The 12,605-nt window shown below is 39.1% G+C and overlaps 2 protein-coding genes across 2 annotated transcripts; both read right to left on the bottom strand.

The window, feature by feature from the left end:
• Window positions 1-1,141: 1,141 nt before the first annotated feature.
• On the bottom strand, window positions 1,142-5,106 carry mrpl24 (mitochondrial ribosomal protein L24). The gene is made up of 6 exons (XM_041052584.1): window positions 5,053-5,106; window positions 4,599-4,785; window positions 4,094-4,189; window positions 3,565-3,668; window positions 2,940-3,070; window positions 1,142-2,466 (listed from the first exon to the last, which is right to left on the bottom strand). The coding sequence occupies exons 2-6, from the start codon at window positions 4,779-4,781 to the stop codon at window positions 2,330-2,332; spliced, it is 651 nt and encodes a 216-aa protein (XP_040908518.1). The 5' UTR covers window positions 4,782-4,785; window positions 5,053-5,106; the 3' UTR covers window positions 1,142-2,329.
• A 1,740-nt stretch (window positions 5,107-6,846) lies between these two features.
• On the bottom strand, window positions 6,847-12,457 carry LOC121191490 (hepatoma-derived growth factor-like). Its single transcript, XM_041052658.1, has 6 exons — window positions 11,991-12,457; window positions 9,956-10,032; window positions 9,400-9,538; window positions 8,834-8,992; window positions 8,542-8,730; window positions 6,847-8,014 (listed from the first exon to the last, which is right to left on the bottom strand). The coding sequence occupies exons 1-6, from the start codon at window positions 12,075-12,077 to the stop codon at window positions 7,994-7,996; spliced, it is 672 nt and encodes a 223-aa protein (XP_040908592.1). The 5' UTR covers window positions 12,078-12,457; the 3' UTR covers window positions 6,847-7,993.
• Between the last annotated feature and the right edge of the window lie 148 nt (window positions 12,458-12,605).

Consider the following 12,605-nt stretch of genomic DNA (forward strand, 5'->3'; position numbering starts at 1 on the left):
TTCTGCAGCTGGAGATCTGGCAACAAGTTAACTTGGTCGTTCTGTAAATCAATACTCGTGGTTAACCAGCAAGGAAAAAGAAACTTCATACATTTCATAGGCCGCATCCCTCATATATCACTGTTAAATGCACAGCTGAGGATGAGCTTAAGAAAAGACTGGGTATTTTATTGACAGATATAGATAAAACTGGACATTTATAGCCATAGCAGGATATTTTAAGTGAAGCGAGTGTTGCTGTACGGAGTGCCAGTTCTTTTAAAAGTGAAAACTACTAATTAATCAGCATTGTAGCCAGAACTTTACATATATGGAGGACCAAAAAAAAATTTCCTACAGAGTTTTATCTCCCTACATGTTGGTTTAAATACTTTTTCAGAAATGTTTTTTTTAATTTTTACTTTATAAAATTTTATATCTAAAATAAATACCCACAATGTGTAATTAGGAATATAATAATATAAGAATATTAAACTCCTCATTATCTATGTTGACATTAACCAAAACAGCAATGCAATTTTTTGAAATTCATATCAAACTACTTTTTGCTACCATTTCCTGTAATGATACTACAGACATTACTGTAATGACCTACAAGCTAATAAAACATAATTTAACTGTGGTGTCCTCCCTATCAAACATCTTTGCAGGATCATGTTGATTTGTGTAAAGCTGTTTTGAGATCCAAGAAACCCTTAATATGTATTTAGCCGTTTTATGTTTTTGGCGGACAAGTGAGGGAAACTTTAGAGGTTGCCAGTCTGAATGTGTCGACCAGCTGGAGAGACTGGAGTAGGTGAACAATTAATGCTCTATCCTTCTTCAACAGCTGCTATAAAAATGTCCTTTAATGTTTAAATTCACCATTTTGATGGACTAGCTTTAGCTGGGGAAACTCTGAAGAAACCAAGGACATTAACGATGTGTCTGGACGATTAGTGTCTCAGTAAGCCATGAGAGTGTGACAGTGAGCCAGGACATACAACATGATTAAAATTAAAATGTTGGTGTAAGCCTGTAGTGAAGAAACTGAGAACATTTTAACCGGAACAAATAGAAATGATGGAGAAAAAAAAGGTAAAATGAAATTGATATTAAAACAAAATCTTCATGTGTACAAAAGAAAACTGTTAAGATGTAAATTTTACTAAATGTACAGTGATTTTTCATTACGAATCTTTTTCTTCCATGATACCCTGGTCATTTTTCATAACGGGTTATAAATTCACATGTGAGATCATATTTGAAACGTGACGCAAAACAAGTCACAGACCACAGAAATAACACGCAGTGCCAGTGTATAAAAAGTCAAATGAGGTGAATTAGAACTTTGTTGAAACTATCCAGTCTGTATAGTCTCCTCCCCAGCCATTTCCTTCTCCACACTGTTTCCCAGACATGTTGGAAAGACAGAATCATTTGTCTAAAGGGTTTAAGATTTGGAGAGCAGGACGTCTGGGCTTCTGTAAAATAATACGACTATTTTCAGCCTTATGAGCAATCCAAACAGGCTGCAACCATTACCATTATTAACCCTGCCAATACCAAGTTTGGCCAACTTTTCCACTCTTCCAGACTGCATGTATGAAGTATTCTATAACATTTAATGCTGAGTAATTCACTCTCTCTGGGAGAGAAGCTACCGTATTACTTGAACTCGCCTGAACATCAGTATCAACCAGAATTCACTGTTGTTCTCTTGATGTAATAACAACCTTATTTTACATTGCCTTCTCAGCCTCACATACTTCTCAATGACACCAATTTATACCTCAGTGAATAGTATTCAAGCATTTGCATGACTGTGGGAAATCTGAAGTTTTCTTCTGTATGATAATGGTGATATAGCAAATCCAAACCTGCAGTAAAAGAAAATACCTGTACTTATGACTCCTGTTTGTGATCTGTTAGAGCACGAAGGTAGTGATTTTAAGTTAGCACTTTTATATCCAACCTAGTTATTTAGTGGTACTGAGTTTAGAAAATGTGAAGTAACTATAGAGCAAAATACAAACCATTTTAGTTACTGGTTCATGTGACATTTATTCATTATACTATAAAGAAACAAACTCTGATACCTCTGTGAATCAGAATGATTCAGGAAACATTTACATAGCATGTCTGTTAGCTGCTCTGTTTGCACATTTGTTTCAGCTCCAAGCATTTTTACAAAGCTTTCACTTCCTTAACAGTTTGTATGTTGCACCAGAATTTTACCACCCAAAAAGCCTTACTCATGCCATCCTGGTATGTCCTTCAGCACGTCTCCCACCAAAACTGTGAAATCTGGGTAACACGATGGGGGCGTGAGTGTCTCTGATTTCTCTGGTCAGTACCAGAATGACCGTCTGTGCTGCCTGTTCTCCTGAATACCCAGTTTCTCCATGACCTCTTGCTCCAGGGTTTTCAGAGATGGTACATAGGTCTTTTCTAGAGTGTCTTCAGGATGTGTGTCTTTGGGACCATCTGTGAGGATAGTAAGAAAAACAGGTCACATCCAAAAATGTATCAGATTATGAAGAGTGAAAACAATGTGTCCATAAGGAAAGTGTTGGTCAAAATTACAACTTTTACTTTAACAAACAGCTGTTCTGGACATTCTCATGAAACTCACAACGATAAAGCAAAACTACCGGTGTCAAAACAAGAGGAACTTTAACTAACACAAAATCTAGGTAACAGGACCAATGTGTTAAGATCTACAAGTTGGAGGGCTACTCAGCAGTGGTAAAGGTGCTCCTCGTGTATGATCTAGTTCAGAACACATTTTTTCCAGCGTAAAACAAAGACATAAACTGAGTCACTCTGAACCCTATTTTTGGAAGTTTGCACATTGTAGGAAAACGAAAAAAAGCAGCTTTTATGTGTGGAATGTTAACTACACATGGATTAAACTGCATATGCCTCTCCAACCAAAACAAACACACAGACACACACACCTTTCCACTGCTCTGGCACGATGCCATCTCGTCGCTCTACAACAGGCTTAGGGATGATTCGACCCGTCCTGACAGACACTCTGACTCTCTCACCCTCCTCCGTGAATCTCCACTCCACTTCAGTGGGCTTTCTGGAAGATCAATGTCAGTATGTCAAAACTGGTCTATTAAGATGCCAAAGATAAGGAGAATTTATATTTTTTTAAAAATCACACTGGACTGTGTTTTAACATTCAGAAGTAACTTGAAGATTGTTGTCATGGAGCATTTGTTTTAATGGTGGTATAGAGAATAAAACAAGCATTAACTACAACACACAAACACAGTCCTGTCATGCAAAATCCCAAAATACTTTTGTCCTAAAATTTTCTCTCAAACAAACTATTTATGAAAGTAAAATTCTTCTTTATAATTTTTTTAATCATATCAACTCCAGAAATTATAGCTTTAACTTTAGTGGAAGATACAGGACTTAGGGCTGAAGATAATAAAATGGCATCTAGAAAAAAAACACCACAACTCATTTTGACTGCTAACCTGTGACTCTGCTGTTAGTAAGGTCCTGAGATAAGTGCACATGCATAGGCGCAACTATAACCCTGCATTGTCGCAGGGCTTACTGTACCTATCGGAGGGGTCGATGAGGGCGACATCGCGCACCAGGATGGGAGCCTCACTGGCAACGTAGGTTCCACGATAATCCGTAGTTTTTCCTACATACCTGTGATGCTAACACAGAAAACAATAGTTTACAGTCAGGTGAAATGGCTTTTTATAGTGCATTTTGTAAGCACCCTGTCAACCTTGAACACAGACATCTGGCTCCCTCTGGTGGAGCGAATAAATAAATACACTGGGATTTTACACTGGTAATTAAAATTAATGACCATGAAAGTTTTACTGTTTATATGCATTTTGAAGGATCACCACAAAGAAAACAGATACTGCAAGTTTTTCCATCTTCTTAACAGCAATACACTAAATGGACACTAAATGATGGACTCATAGCAACTGAAACAGCTTCTAATCTTCCTGTTAGGCAACAGTGAGTTGATCAACAAATTACAGAATAAGTGGTTATAGGAGATATACCAGTAAAGGTCCTATGAGCAAAGTCAGTCCAGTTTCCTCTGACAGAAATTTTACTTCCTTACTGTGTTGAGTCCCTCCAGGATAACCCAGTTTCTGTGTCTGAAGACTTGGACAACTTTTCCCTGCTTCCCTTTGTCCTTCCCTGCGAGAATCTCGACCTGGGAAACAAAAGCAAATACTTAAATATATGCTGCACTGAAACATTTTTTCATCTACCAATTTTAGCAATCCATCTGTTAGGCCCACAATTCATTCTGCAGCATGACGACAACCCCAAACATTCAACGAGAGTCATGAAGAACTATCTTCAGCAACAAAAACAACAAATGGCCCCATTTGTTTGCAGTGACAATTCAACAACACTGGAACATAACTTGAATATTGGCACAGCTTTAATATTGTGTCTATGTACTGAAAAAGTCGATTAAAAGACTCAAATGTTCAAATGATCAATCATTTTACTGATCAACACTCATTGATCTGAGCGACTTGCTTTTAAAGACTGGGGACTTTACATGGGGTTTTCCCTTATGGACATTAAACACGGCTGCCCTGAGTGAGTCTCACCCTGTCCCCTCTGAGCACAGTCCAAGCCTCAGGTGCTATAGGCTCCACAAACACCTTTCTCCTCTTCTTCCCCGGGAGACTCTGCCTTTTAGCAGCCACCGTCCACGGTCTGTTGGTGCTGTATCGGTAGTCTTTGGGCACAACAACCCTGACTGCCATCGACAGGAGAGTGGTCAGCCTCATTGTGCTGCAGGGACATAATGAATCAAGGCTTGTGAGTTAACTCAAGTACCAAAAGATGCACAGTCTCCACCGACAACACTCCATGCTAGGCTAACGTTAGCTTGCGGAGTAGCTATCATAAACGTTGTGTTACAGCCGCCAAACATACACAACTATTTTCTGAAACACGCAAAAATCTCAAAGGGGACTAATATTTGTCTTTTCAATAGCCCCCCTGCAAAAGCTTTGATATAAAAGAAAACGAAGTTAGAGATAAGCAAAGAGACATTACCCTCTGTTGATGTCAATGTCACATGCAGCAGTTAGCGGCGCTGACACCAGTAGCATCAGCAGGCGGCGCCGCCTACTGGACGGGAGGGCCAGAACCGACCATACGCATGCGCAGTTACCAAGTAGTGCAGCTATCTATGGCAGAGATGGGAGAATGATTTGTAGACAGGATGCAGGCCACTGACAACAAGATGGCCTTCACGGTGCTGAGTGTCACAGCGCAAATTTTTATACATTTTCATAACAATAAGCTGGTTGCTGCAGATGTCATAGTATATTTTGAATGTAAACAATGAAATTTATTGCAATTACAGTTTTACTGTAACTGTACTGTAGAGGCTACAGTTTCTGAAAACCTGCAATCAAATGCTGTAAGTACAAAGAAGCGGTCATTAATTTTGTGAACTAAATGCACCAACTGCCACAGAGAACATTTAGATATAAATACTAGAACAAAACCACATCAGCAAAAAAACAAAAACCAAAAAAAAAAAAACCCTCAGCCCAGCACCTCGTGGACATTATAAAAGTTGTAATGAGCATGGCTTTAAAACTCTGTGACACCACCCAAACACTGTATTTAAAAGAACGCATACTCAACCAAACACTACGACAACTTCAAAGATATCAGGATGTTATATAACATGAAATCTAGTTCAGCTATCACAGCCTAAAGCCCTAAACTGTGCTGTGAGCCTCCCTTGGGAGCAAATTATTTATGACAAGTGCGCATACACACAAAAAGGTGCCATCGTTAGTTTCATGCATGTATAACAAAGTGAAAAACGGGATGTGAAATGATTAATTGGGTTTAGTGGATTTCAGCAGTAGATTTTCCCCTGCTTGAAACTTGATTTGTGAGCCAGGGAGTCTCAACAATGTGGTTTAGAAAGAACCATATGACTCAAGAGGATGATTTTTAAGAAAGAGAAAAGTAACTGCAGACAACCCTGTTGGTGAAAACAGCCTACAGTGTCTAAGATCTAATTATTTTAGGTGCTTTCCAGACAGAGGAAGTGAATAATCCACAAAACAGAAACCACGTTTATTGTAAACATGACACAGACAAGGGTTTTTTGTAATCAACAGGTTTATTAAATGGACTGGCAACTACAATAGTAAACTAAGCAGCAGATTAAGATGAATGGCAGCTTCCGAAAGTAACACAGAAAGCTAAACCAAGAATTACACTTTAATACCAAATTATACCCGTGGAATTAACTGCAGATCTGAGTGGGGCACTCTGGGCATCTCATATTTTGAAATCAGTGGCATGGTGATAGGAAGGTGGCCATTTTAGACACAACAGCCAGAAATATGTTCACTTTTAAGAGCTTTGATTTCCCTTAGGTTCATAATTTGATCAACTGTGGGCTCATGTTGCCAAATACAGAACACTGAAGCAATGACTAGGACATTCAAGAAACATGGTGAAAAGGCCAAGTATTTAAAAAAAGACTTGAACCTTAAAAATCACACATAATGGAAAATAACAACACCACATATTGACCAACATGTCAAAACAAATGTTTGAATAAAACACATTTTTAAAACATCACAACTTTGTTTCACAACCAAAATAATAAGACCATTGAAGTAAAACAGAGTCATTCCAGTTAGGAGGGTTGGAAACCAGAAAGTCAGAAACTTAAGATTTACAGATTGTTCACTCTCTAGATTCTTTCTCGATCCAATTTCTTTCAAAAAAAACACAATTAGTGTAGATCATATGTTGGTATTAACAATGTCAGCAATAGATTTCAGAGCTGAAAAAGAAACGTATTTGGTACAACCAATTACTGAATGCAATCAAGTGTTCTTCACAATTAAATCTCCAATCTCCAGTATCAAGCAATGGCAGCATTAATGTGAGCTAAATGTGAAATTATAACATAAAACGGAGAGTTAACTTGATGGTTTTGAAAGAGTTTGCCAGATAATTTCCCCAGAAAGAAGTGGCGACTATTAATTTTTCCCTTCACAAATGCCATTACCTACCTTGACTTGAAATGTTTCAAGACCGAGCTCAGACACAATAACATTCAGGAATGTCTTTCTGCTTTCAATAATGCATATCATCAGTGAAAGATTACAGAGGGGTCATAGAGGGGTTTACAAAGCAACTGTTTACATCCTAAAACAGTTTTTCTCAAATGGGGTTTACCTATTCCATAAGTTCAAAAGCCAAGTAGGCCACATGTGGGATCCTGTGCAATTAATCACATATTTTGGTCACCTGCAATGAAGCACACTACAATGCAACAAAACCTGTGTTGCATAAAAAATATCATAGTGAACTAGTCAAAGACTAATGGGGCAGTGGGGGGAAAAAAAGTGCAACTCATATGTCCAACGAGTGAATAAATGATTTAGATGAGGCTGAGAAGCTAGGCAAAACAAAGTAAAATGTGTCATTTATGAACTAAAGCTGAGAGAGTGGGTGAAATTTTGTTCTTTTTCCTGTACAATATTTACGTTTAAAACCATCATATGGGAGCCTTTGTCAAATACGTTTTTTTTTTGTTTAAATGTTTTCTTTTTTTAATTTAATTTATTATATACGTATTCAGTGTTTATTCCCCCTAAACTGAAAAAAATGTTTTGACACCTAGCATTTAGTCTTTGTAATTATGTAATTGCACTTAGAAATAAAAAATATATACACACCAAAATCCCATTTATAAATGAGCCTTAAAGTGCTCAGTTCAATTGTTTGAAATCAGATTAGCAAACTTTTTGTTTCTGGGATATATGATATCCCAAAAAATGGCAAATGAGGATTTGCTTGTCTCTCAATACAAACACTTAGTTTTTTTTTTTTTAATTTTAAACTCTCCTATTAATTAAACAGCTGAAATCTGGCATCCTGCAGGTAATCATGTTGATGCTTAAATTCCAGAGAAAAGCGTCAAAGGTTCTTGGTTTTCTTCTGTGAGTTGATGTTAAGCACTATCTGTCACAGGCTGCAGGGAGAAGAGTTGAGAACCATTAAAAGAATTATTACAATCTCTCTTATTGTTTCATTCAAGTTTCTTCTGACAATCTATAAAATATAGCACATACATATTTAATTTCATTAAGTTTATACAAAGTTTTTGGTGCATTCAAATGCTTGTGGAAAGTTTCCACCTACAGTGTTAAAAGCTAGTCAGGCCTAAAGTGTGTGACTAAGAGACAAGCTGCACAAATGAGGGATTTATGTTCTGCTTTAATGGAAGTATTTCATGTTTTCACTTTTACAAAAGAATACTTAAAGAATGCTTAAAGAAAGAAGGTAAGTAGGATAATTTCATAGGGGGACCAATAAATGTTAATGTTTTTCTTTTCTGCACCAAGTGCACAAAGGTCAGAGCTTCACACAAGCATATGATAACTATAGCAAACTAAATATTCAGGGTGATGGATTACTGATCTAAAACAAATTTCATACATTTGCAGTTTGGTTTTTCATACTTTACTGACATGAACGGCAAGGTAAACAGAGCCTCACCTTATCTGCTGTTAGCTGACCTCCTGCTGGAGCATTTTCCTGGGCCTCTGGTTTTGACTCGCTCTGTGAGGAGGGAGCAGTTGCCTTGGGTCCAGCCACATCGTTGAGCTTGGCCTCTGCATTGGACTTGCTGCTGTCTACTTTAGAGTCACCTTCTGCTCCTGTGTCCTTCGGCCGCTTGGGAGATGCCTACCAATGGTTTGAGGAAGCGTTAGAGAGACAGACAGCTCAACAAGGAATTGACTGTGAAGCTCTCAACTCGCACTGTGTGAATGACAGGCTCAGAGCTCACCTCTGTGGACTCCTCTGCTTTTCGTTTGGTTCCCCCCCTCTCGTTCTTCTCGTCGATGACCAGGGCTCCTTCATCCTCATCACTGCTGCCCTCGGCATCTGCTTTCTCCGAACTACCTGTATCCCCTGCTCCTTCTGATGTGTTGTCCTTCTTCGATGACTAAAGGCAGAGATTTATATATTAGTGAAAGAAAACAAAGGCTAGACCAAACAGAGAAAACACTAAAGTCTAAGTGTTTCCAGAAAAAAAAAAGGTGGAAGACTCAGAGAGGATGACAAGAGTGGAATGTAATTTGGTTTTGGTTGCTTTTTTGCAAATCCACCCCTCCATTATCTACATCCATGTGTACGAGCTCATAGTGGTTTTCTTCCCTGGCTTTGACAGTGCTTTGTAGAACATCTTGGAAGGTTAAAAGCCACTTGTCCATCAGTGTTACAGGTTACCTTTCAGTGTTGCACTGGCCCACTGAGTGTGTGAACAGGCTGAAATGTGATGTGCTCACAATACAGTAAAATAAACTGACAGTCAACACAGCCTAACATTCAGCCTCTGTCCAAAGGACCCACCTCGTAGCCTTCATGTGTGACAGTGGGGTTGTTCTCAATCTCCCAGAGTCCCTCAGCAAAGCCTTTCCTCTTGTTTGCTTTACCAAACTTCTCCTTACATTCATCATATGGGAACAAATCCTTGGCCCCCAGGAATGCCCTACAGAGGTTAAACATTAATCGGTCATTTTCTAAATATATACACCCATCCAGTGAAGTTCGCAATTAGTGTCTACTCTGACATTTGCATCAATGATGACACATTACTTTTCATCACTATATATTTCAGTGATTAAAACGGATTAGTCAATTCATTGCTTGATTTACATGAATCTATCCATGACAGTTCTGGTCAGATTAAGGTAACTCGTCTTGGACAAGGTCTGGATTAAGCAAAACTTTGTTGAGGAAAGGTCATAGAGTCACCAAAGTTGTTAAAAAACATTTTCTGGGGACCATACATATCTGTGAGGAATTTGATGACAGTATGGCCAGTAGTTAAACAGATGTGTTGATCTAGACCTTTACATATACATAGTAATTGCATTGCAATGTCTCTACAAATTAAAATACTCACGTCTCATGTGTTCCAAAAAAGAACACTTGGTATTTGTTTGAGGGCGATTTCACTGCTCCTTCAGGTAACTCGTCGATCTGTGAATTAAGAACAAAGGATGTTGAAGAATGCAAAAATCCTTGAAATTTTAATGTGAATGTGTTCCCAAACTGACAGCTCTTTGAGTTACCAAATCACACATCGTGCAAGGAGTTTCATGGATCTGCCCAGTTGGATTATTTTCATTATAGATTAATCGATTTAAGTCGATTTTTTCCCCCTATAAATACGAAAGGCCAAATATATGTAATTTATAATTATAGACCGAAAAGCAGCAAATTCTCAAGTGTGAGCAGGTTGAAAACAGCAGAAAATATTTGGTAAATGACTTAAACAGTTAGTTACTCGATTATCAAAATTGTTGACCATTTATCTTTCAGTATATTAATGAATTAACATTTGGGGTCCTACTGCTAAATTAGGCCAATATGACGGGAGAGTCATGCAACAAAATGGAGTGATCTTAGCTTGACAAGATCTTACTGGTTACTGTAAAATCTCCTCTAATTTAACTCCTAATGAGCCCCAGTGAGAGCAGGGGTCACGCTGTTTTTTGTTTCCCTTTTTATGTTGAACATCCTTGCAGTGTACTGCTTGGCTCCACCACTCTGCAAATATTTATTTGTGTTTTAAAAAGACGCCGAGGGACAGGAAAGAGCTATTATTATGACCAAGCGTGGTGTCCGTTTGCCTCTGCCAGACAGGCCTTTTGGCATTCCCAGATAGGGCCACTGTGTCAGGATAGGTGGGGCCTGTCGCCTACTGAGATGAGACAGGGCTGATAAGACTGAGAAAAAGGAGGGAAGAGGCACAGACCAACGCTAACAGTCACTTCATTATTTTGGGAGATAGCACAAATTCACTATTATTTAGAGGCATTCTTAATGAACCAAAAGTCCATTTTTGAACGAGTGGAAGCGTTAAGTCTTACTTGACTGTAATGAATGGCTGCTGCATCAGAAACAGAAACACTGACTTAGACTGCAATCCAGTGTTTCCTTTTCAACTGCTAGTTGTGGTTGAGGATTGCGTGTTTTTTGGTTTCCACATTATTCCGTTTTAATGTTGGCTCCAGTGCTTCTGTAGAGCACGTCCCACACAGTTTTGGTTATTTTATCCCCCTTTTTTCATATTTCGTATCTATACAACTCCAAGTAAGGCTGCGTTTCAGAGGTAAATTAGTGTAATTAACTTGAAAAGTTCCCATTTTCTCCCATGCTGAATGATCAGAAAGCGTCAGTGTTAGGTTACCGTGTTTACAGGTAGACATTACGTTATGGTGTAACACCACCGTTTTTATTAGCCTGGGACAATTTTAAACTAATTAAAGTGATTTTAACGTTAAGAATATAACACACTTACTTATCATACCTAGTGTTGTTAGGCTGGCATGTTTACAAAGTACCAAGGCATATGGCCACCCAAGCAACCATGTGTAGTCTGTAATGCAACAGTTAATGAAAAAAAACTTAAAACTTATTGAACACTTAGCTGAGCTACAGCGTGGCTTCGTGTCAATGGCCCAAATGTAATGTTAAGATAACATTAGCTACTGGACAGACGTTACCGCTGTGTGTGACATGGCCGTTACTTTGCAGCCTACGTTCTGTTACCCAACTGCTCTTTTTAACGGTTAAGCTCAAAGTTAACATTAGCCTAACAGGCCCCCCGGGAGACCGACGCGACACACGAAAAGCAGAGTTGGTGGCAAAGAGCGGCTAGCAACAGCATTCATATTTAGTTAGCCGTGCAGGGCAGTGAGGTGTCTGCCTACACGATGAATCACCCGAAAGAAATTTGCAATCGTCTACCCCGGGGCTAGCTGCGTGTGGATGCTGGGCAACGTTAGCTAACACGACCGAGCTAGGCTAACTCATGGTAGCTAACTACTGTTAGGCCTCGCAGGTAAACAAGCGATAGGAGCAGGCAGACACACTGACTGAAATGAAAACCAAACCTAAAGCTTGAAATGACAAATTTAACGTCGGGTGCTTACCCTCGCTGGCCAGTGTGGATACCCCTTCATTTTGGCAAATACAAGATCACCAGGTTTGTATTCCTTTTGCCTGTTGGACCTCGGCATGTTTCTTGCAGAAATGGCTTGCTATGTCCGATGTATGTGTATTTAAAACACAGTTGTAGTTTTAATGTGGTACAGAACCCGGATTGGCCAACACCTGCAAAAAACAAGCCAAGCGTCGGTTTGTCATCCAAATTGACCAGGCGCGGAAAACTGGAGCGAAGACGCGGCGGGCGACTTTTTTTTTTTTTCGCGGATTCTGTGGACTCTAACCACGACCGGCGGTAGCAAAGCCGTTCTGGTGTGTGTTTAAATAACGTTACAAATTCTACTTGAACGCTGTAAAATGTTTGGTTTACACCTTATCCCACAATACACTGACTCGTCCCTCGGACTGTTTGGGTTTGAAATTGAAACCCGCTTCCCTCTGCAGACGCGCCCCCTGTACCTGATAAAGTTGCACAGTTAGCGCCCCTGTTGACTCTTGCTGAGAATTTCTTGTGTAGAAAATAACAGCGCCAAAGAGCAGCGAGGAAATCAGCCATTTACTTGATGATATGAGGGAGATTTATTATTTGTGACAGGGAAATT

Source organism: Toxotes jaculatrix, chromosome 13 (genome assembly GCF_017976425.1).
Source record: "Toxotes jaculatrix isolate fToxJac2 chromosome 13, fToxJac2.pri, whole genome shotgun sequence".
In the NCBI taxonomy this organism is placed as follows: domain Eukaryota; kingdom Metazoa; phylum Chordata; class Actinopteri; family Toxotidae; genus Toxotes; species Toxotes jaculatrix.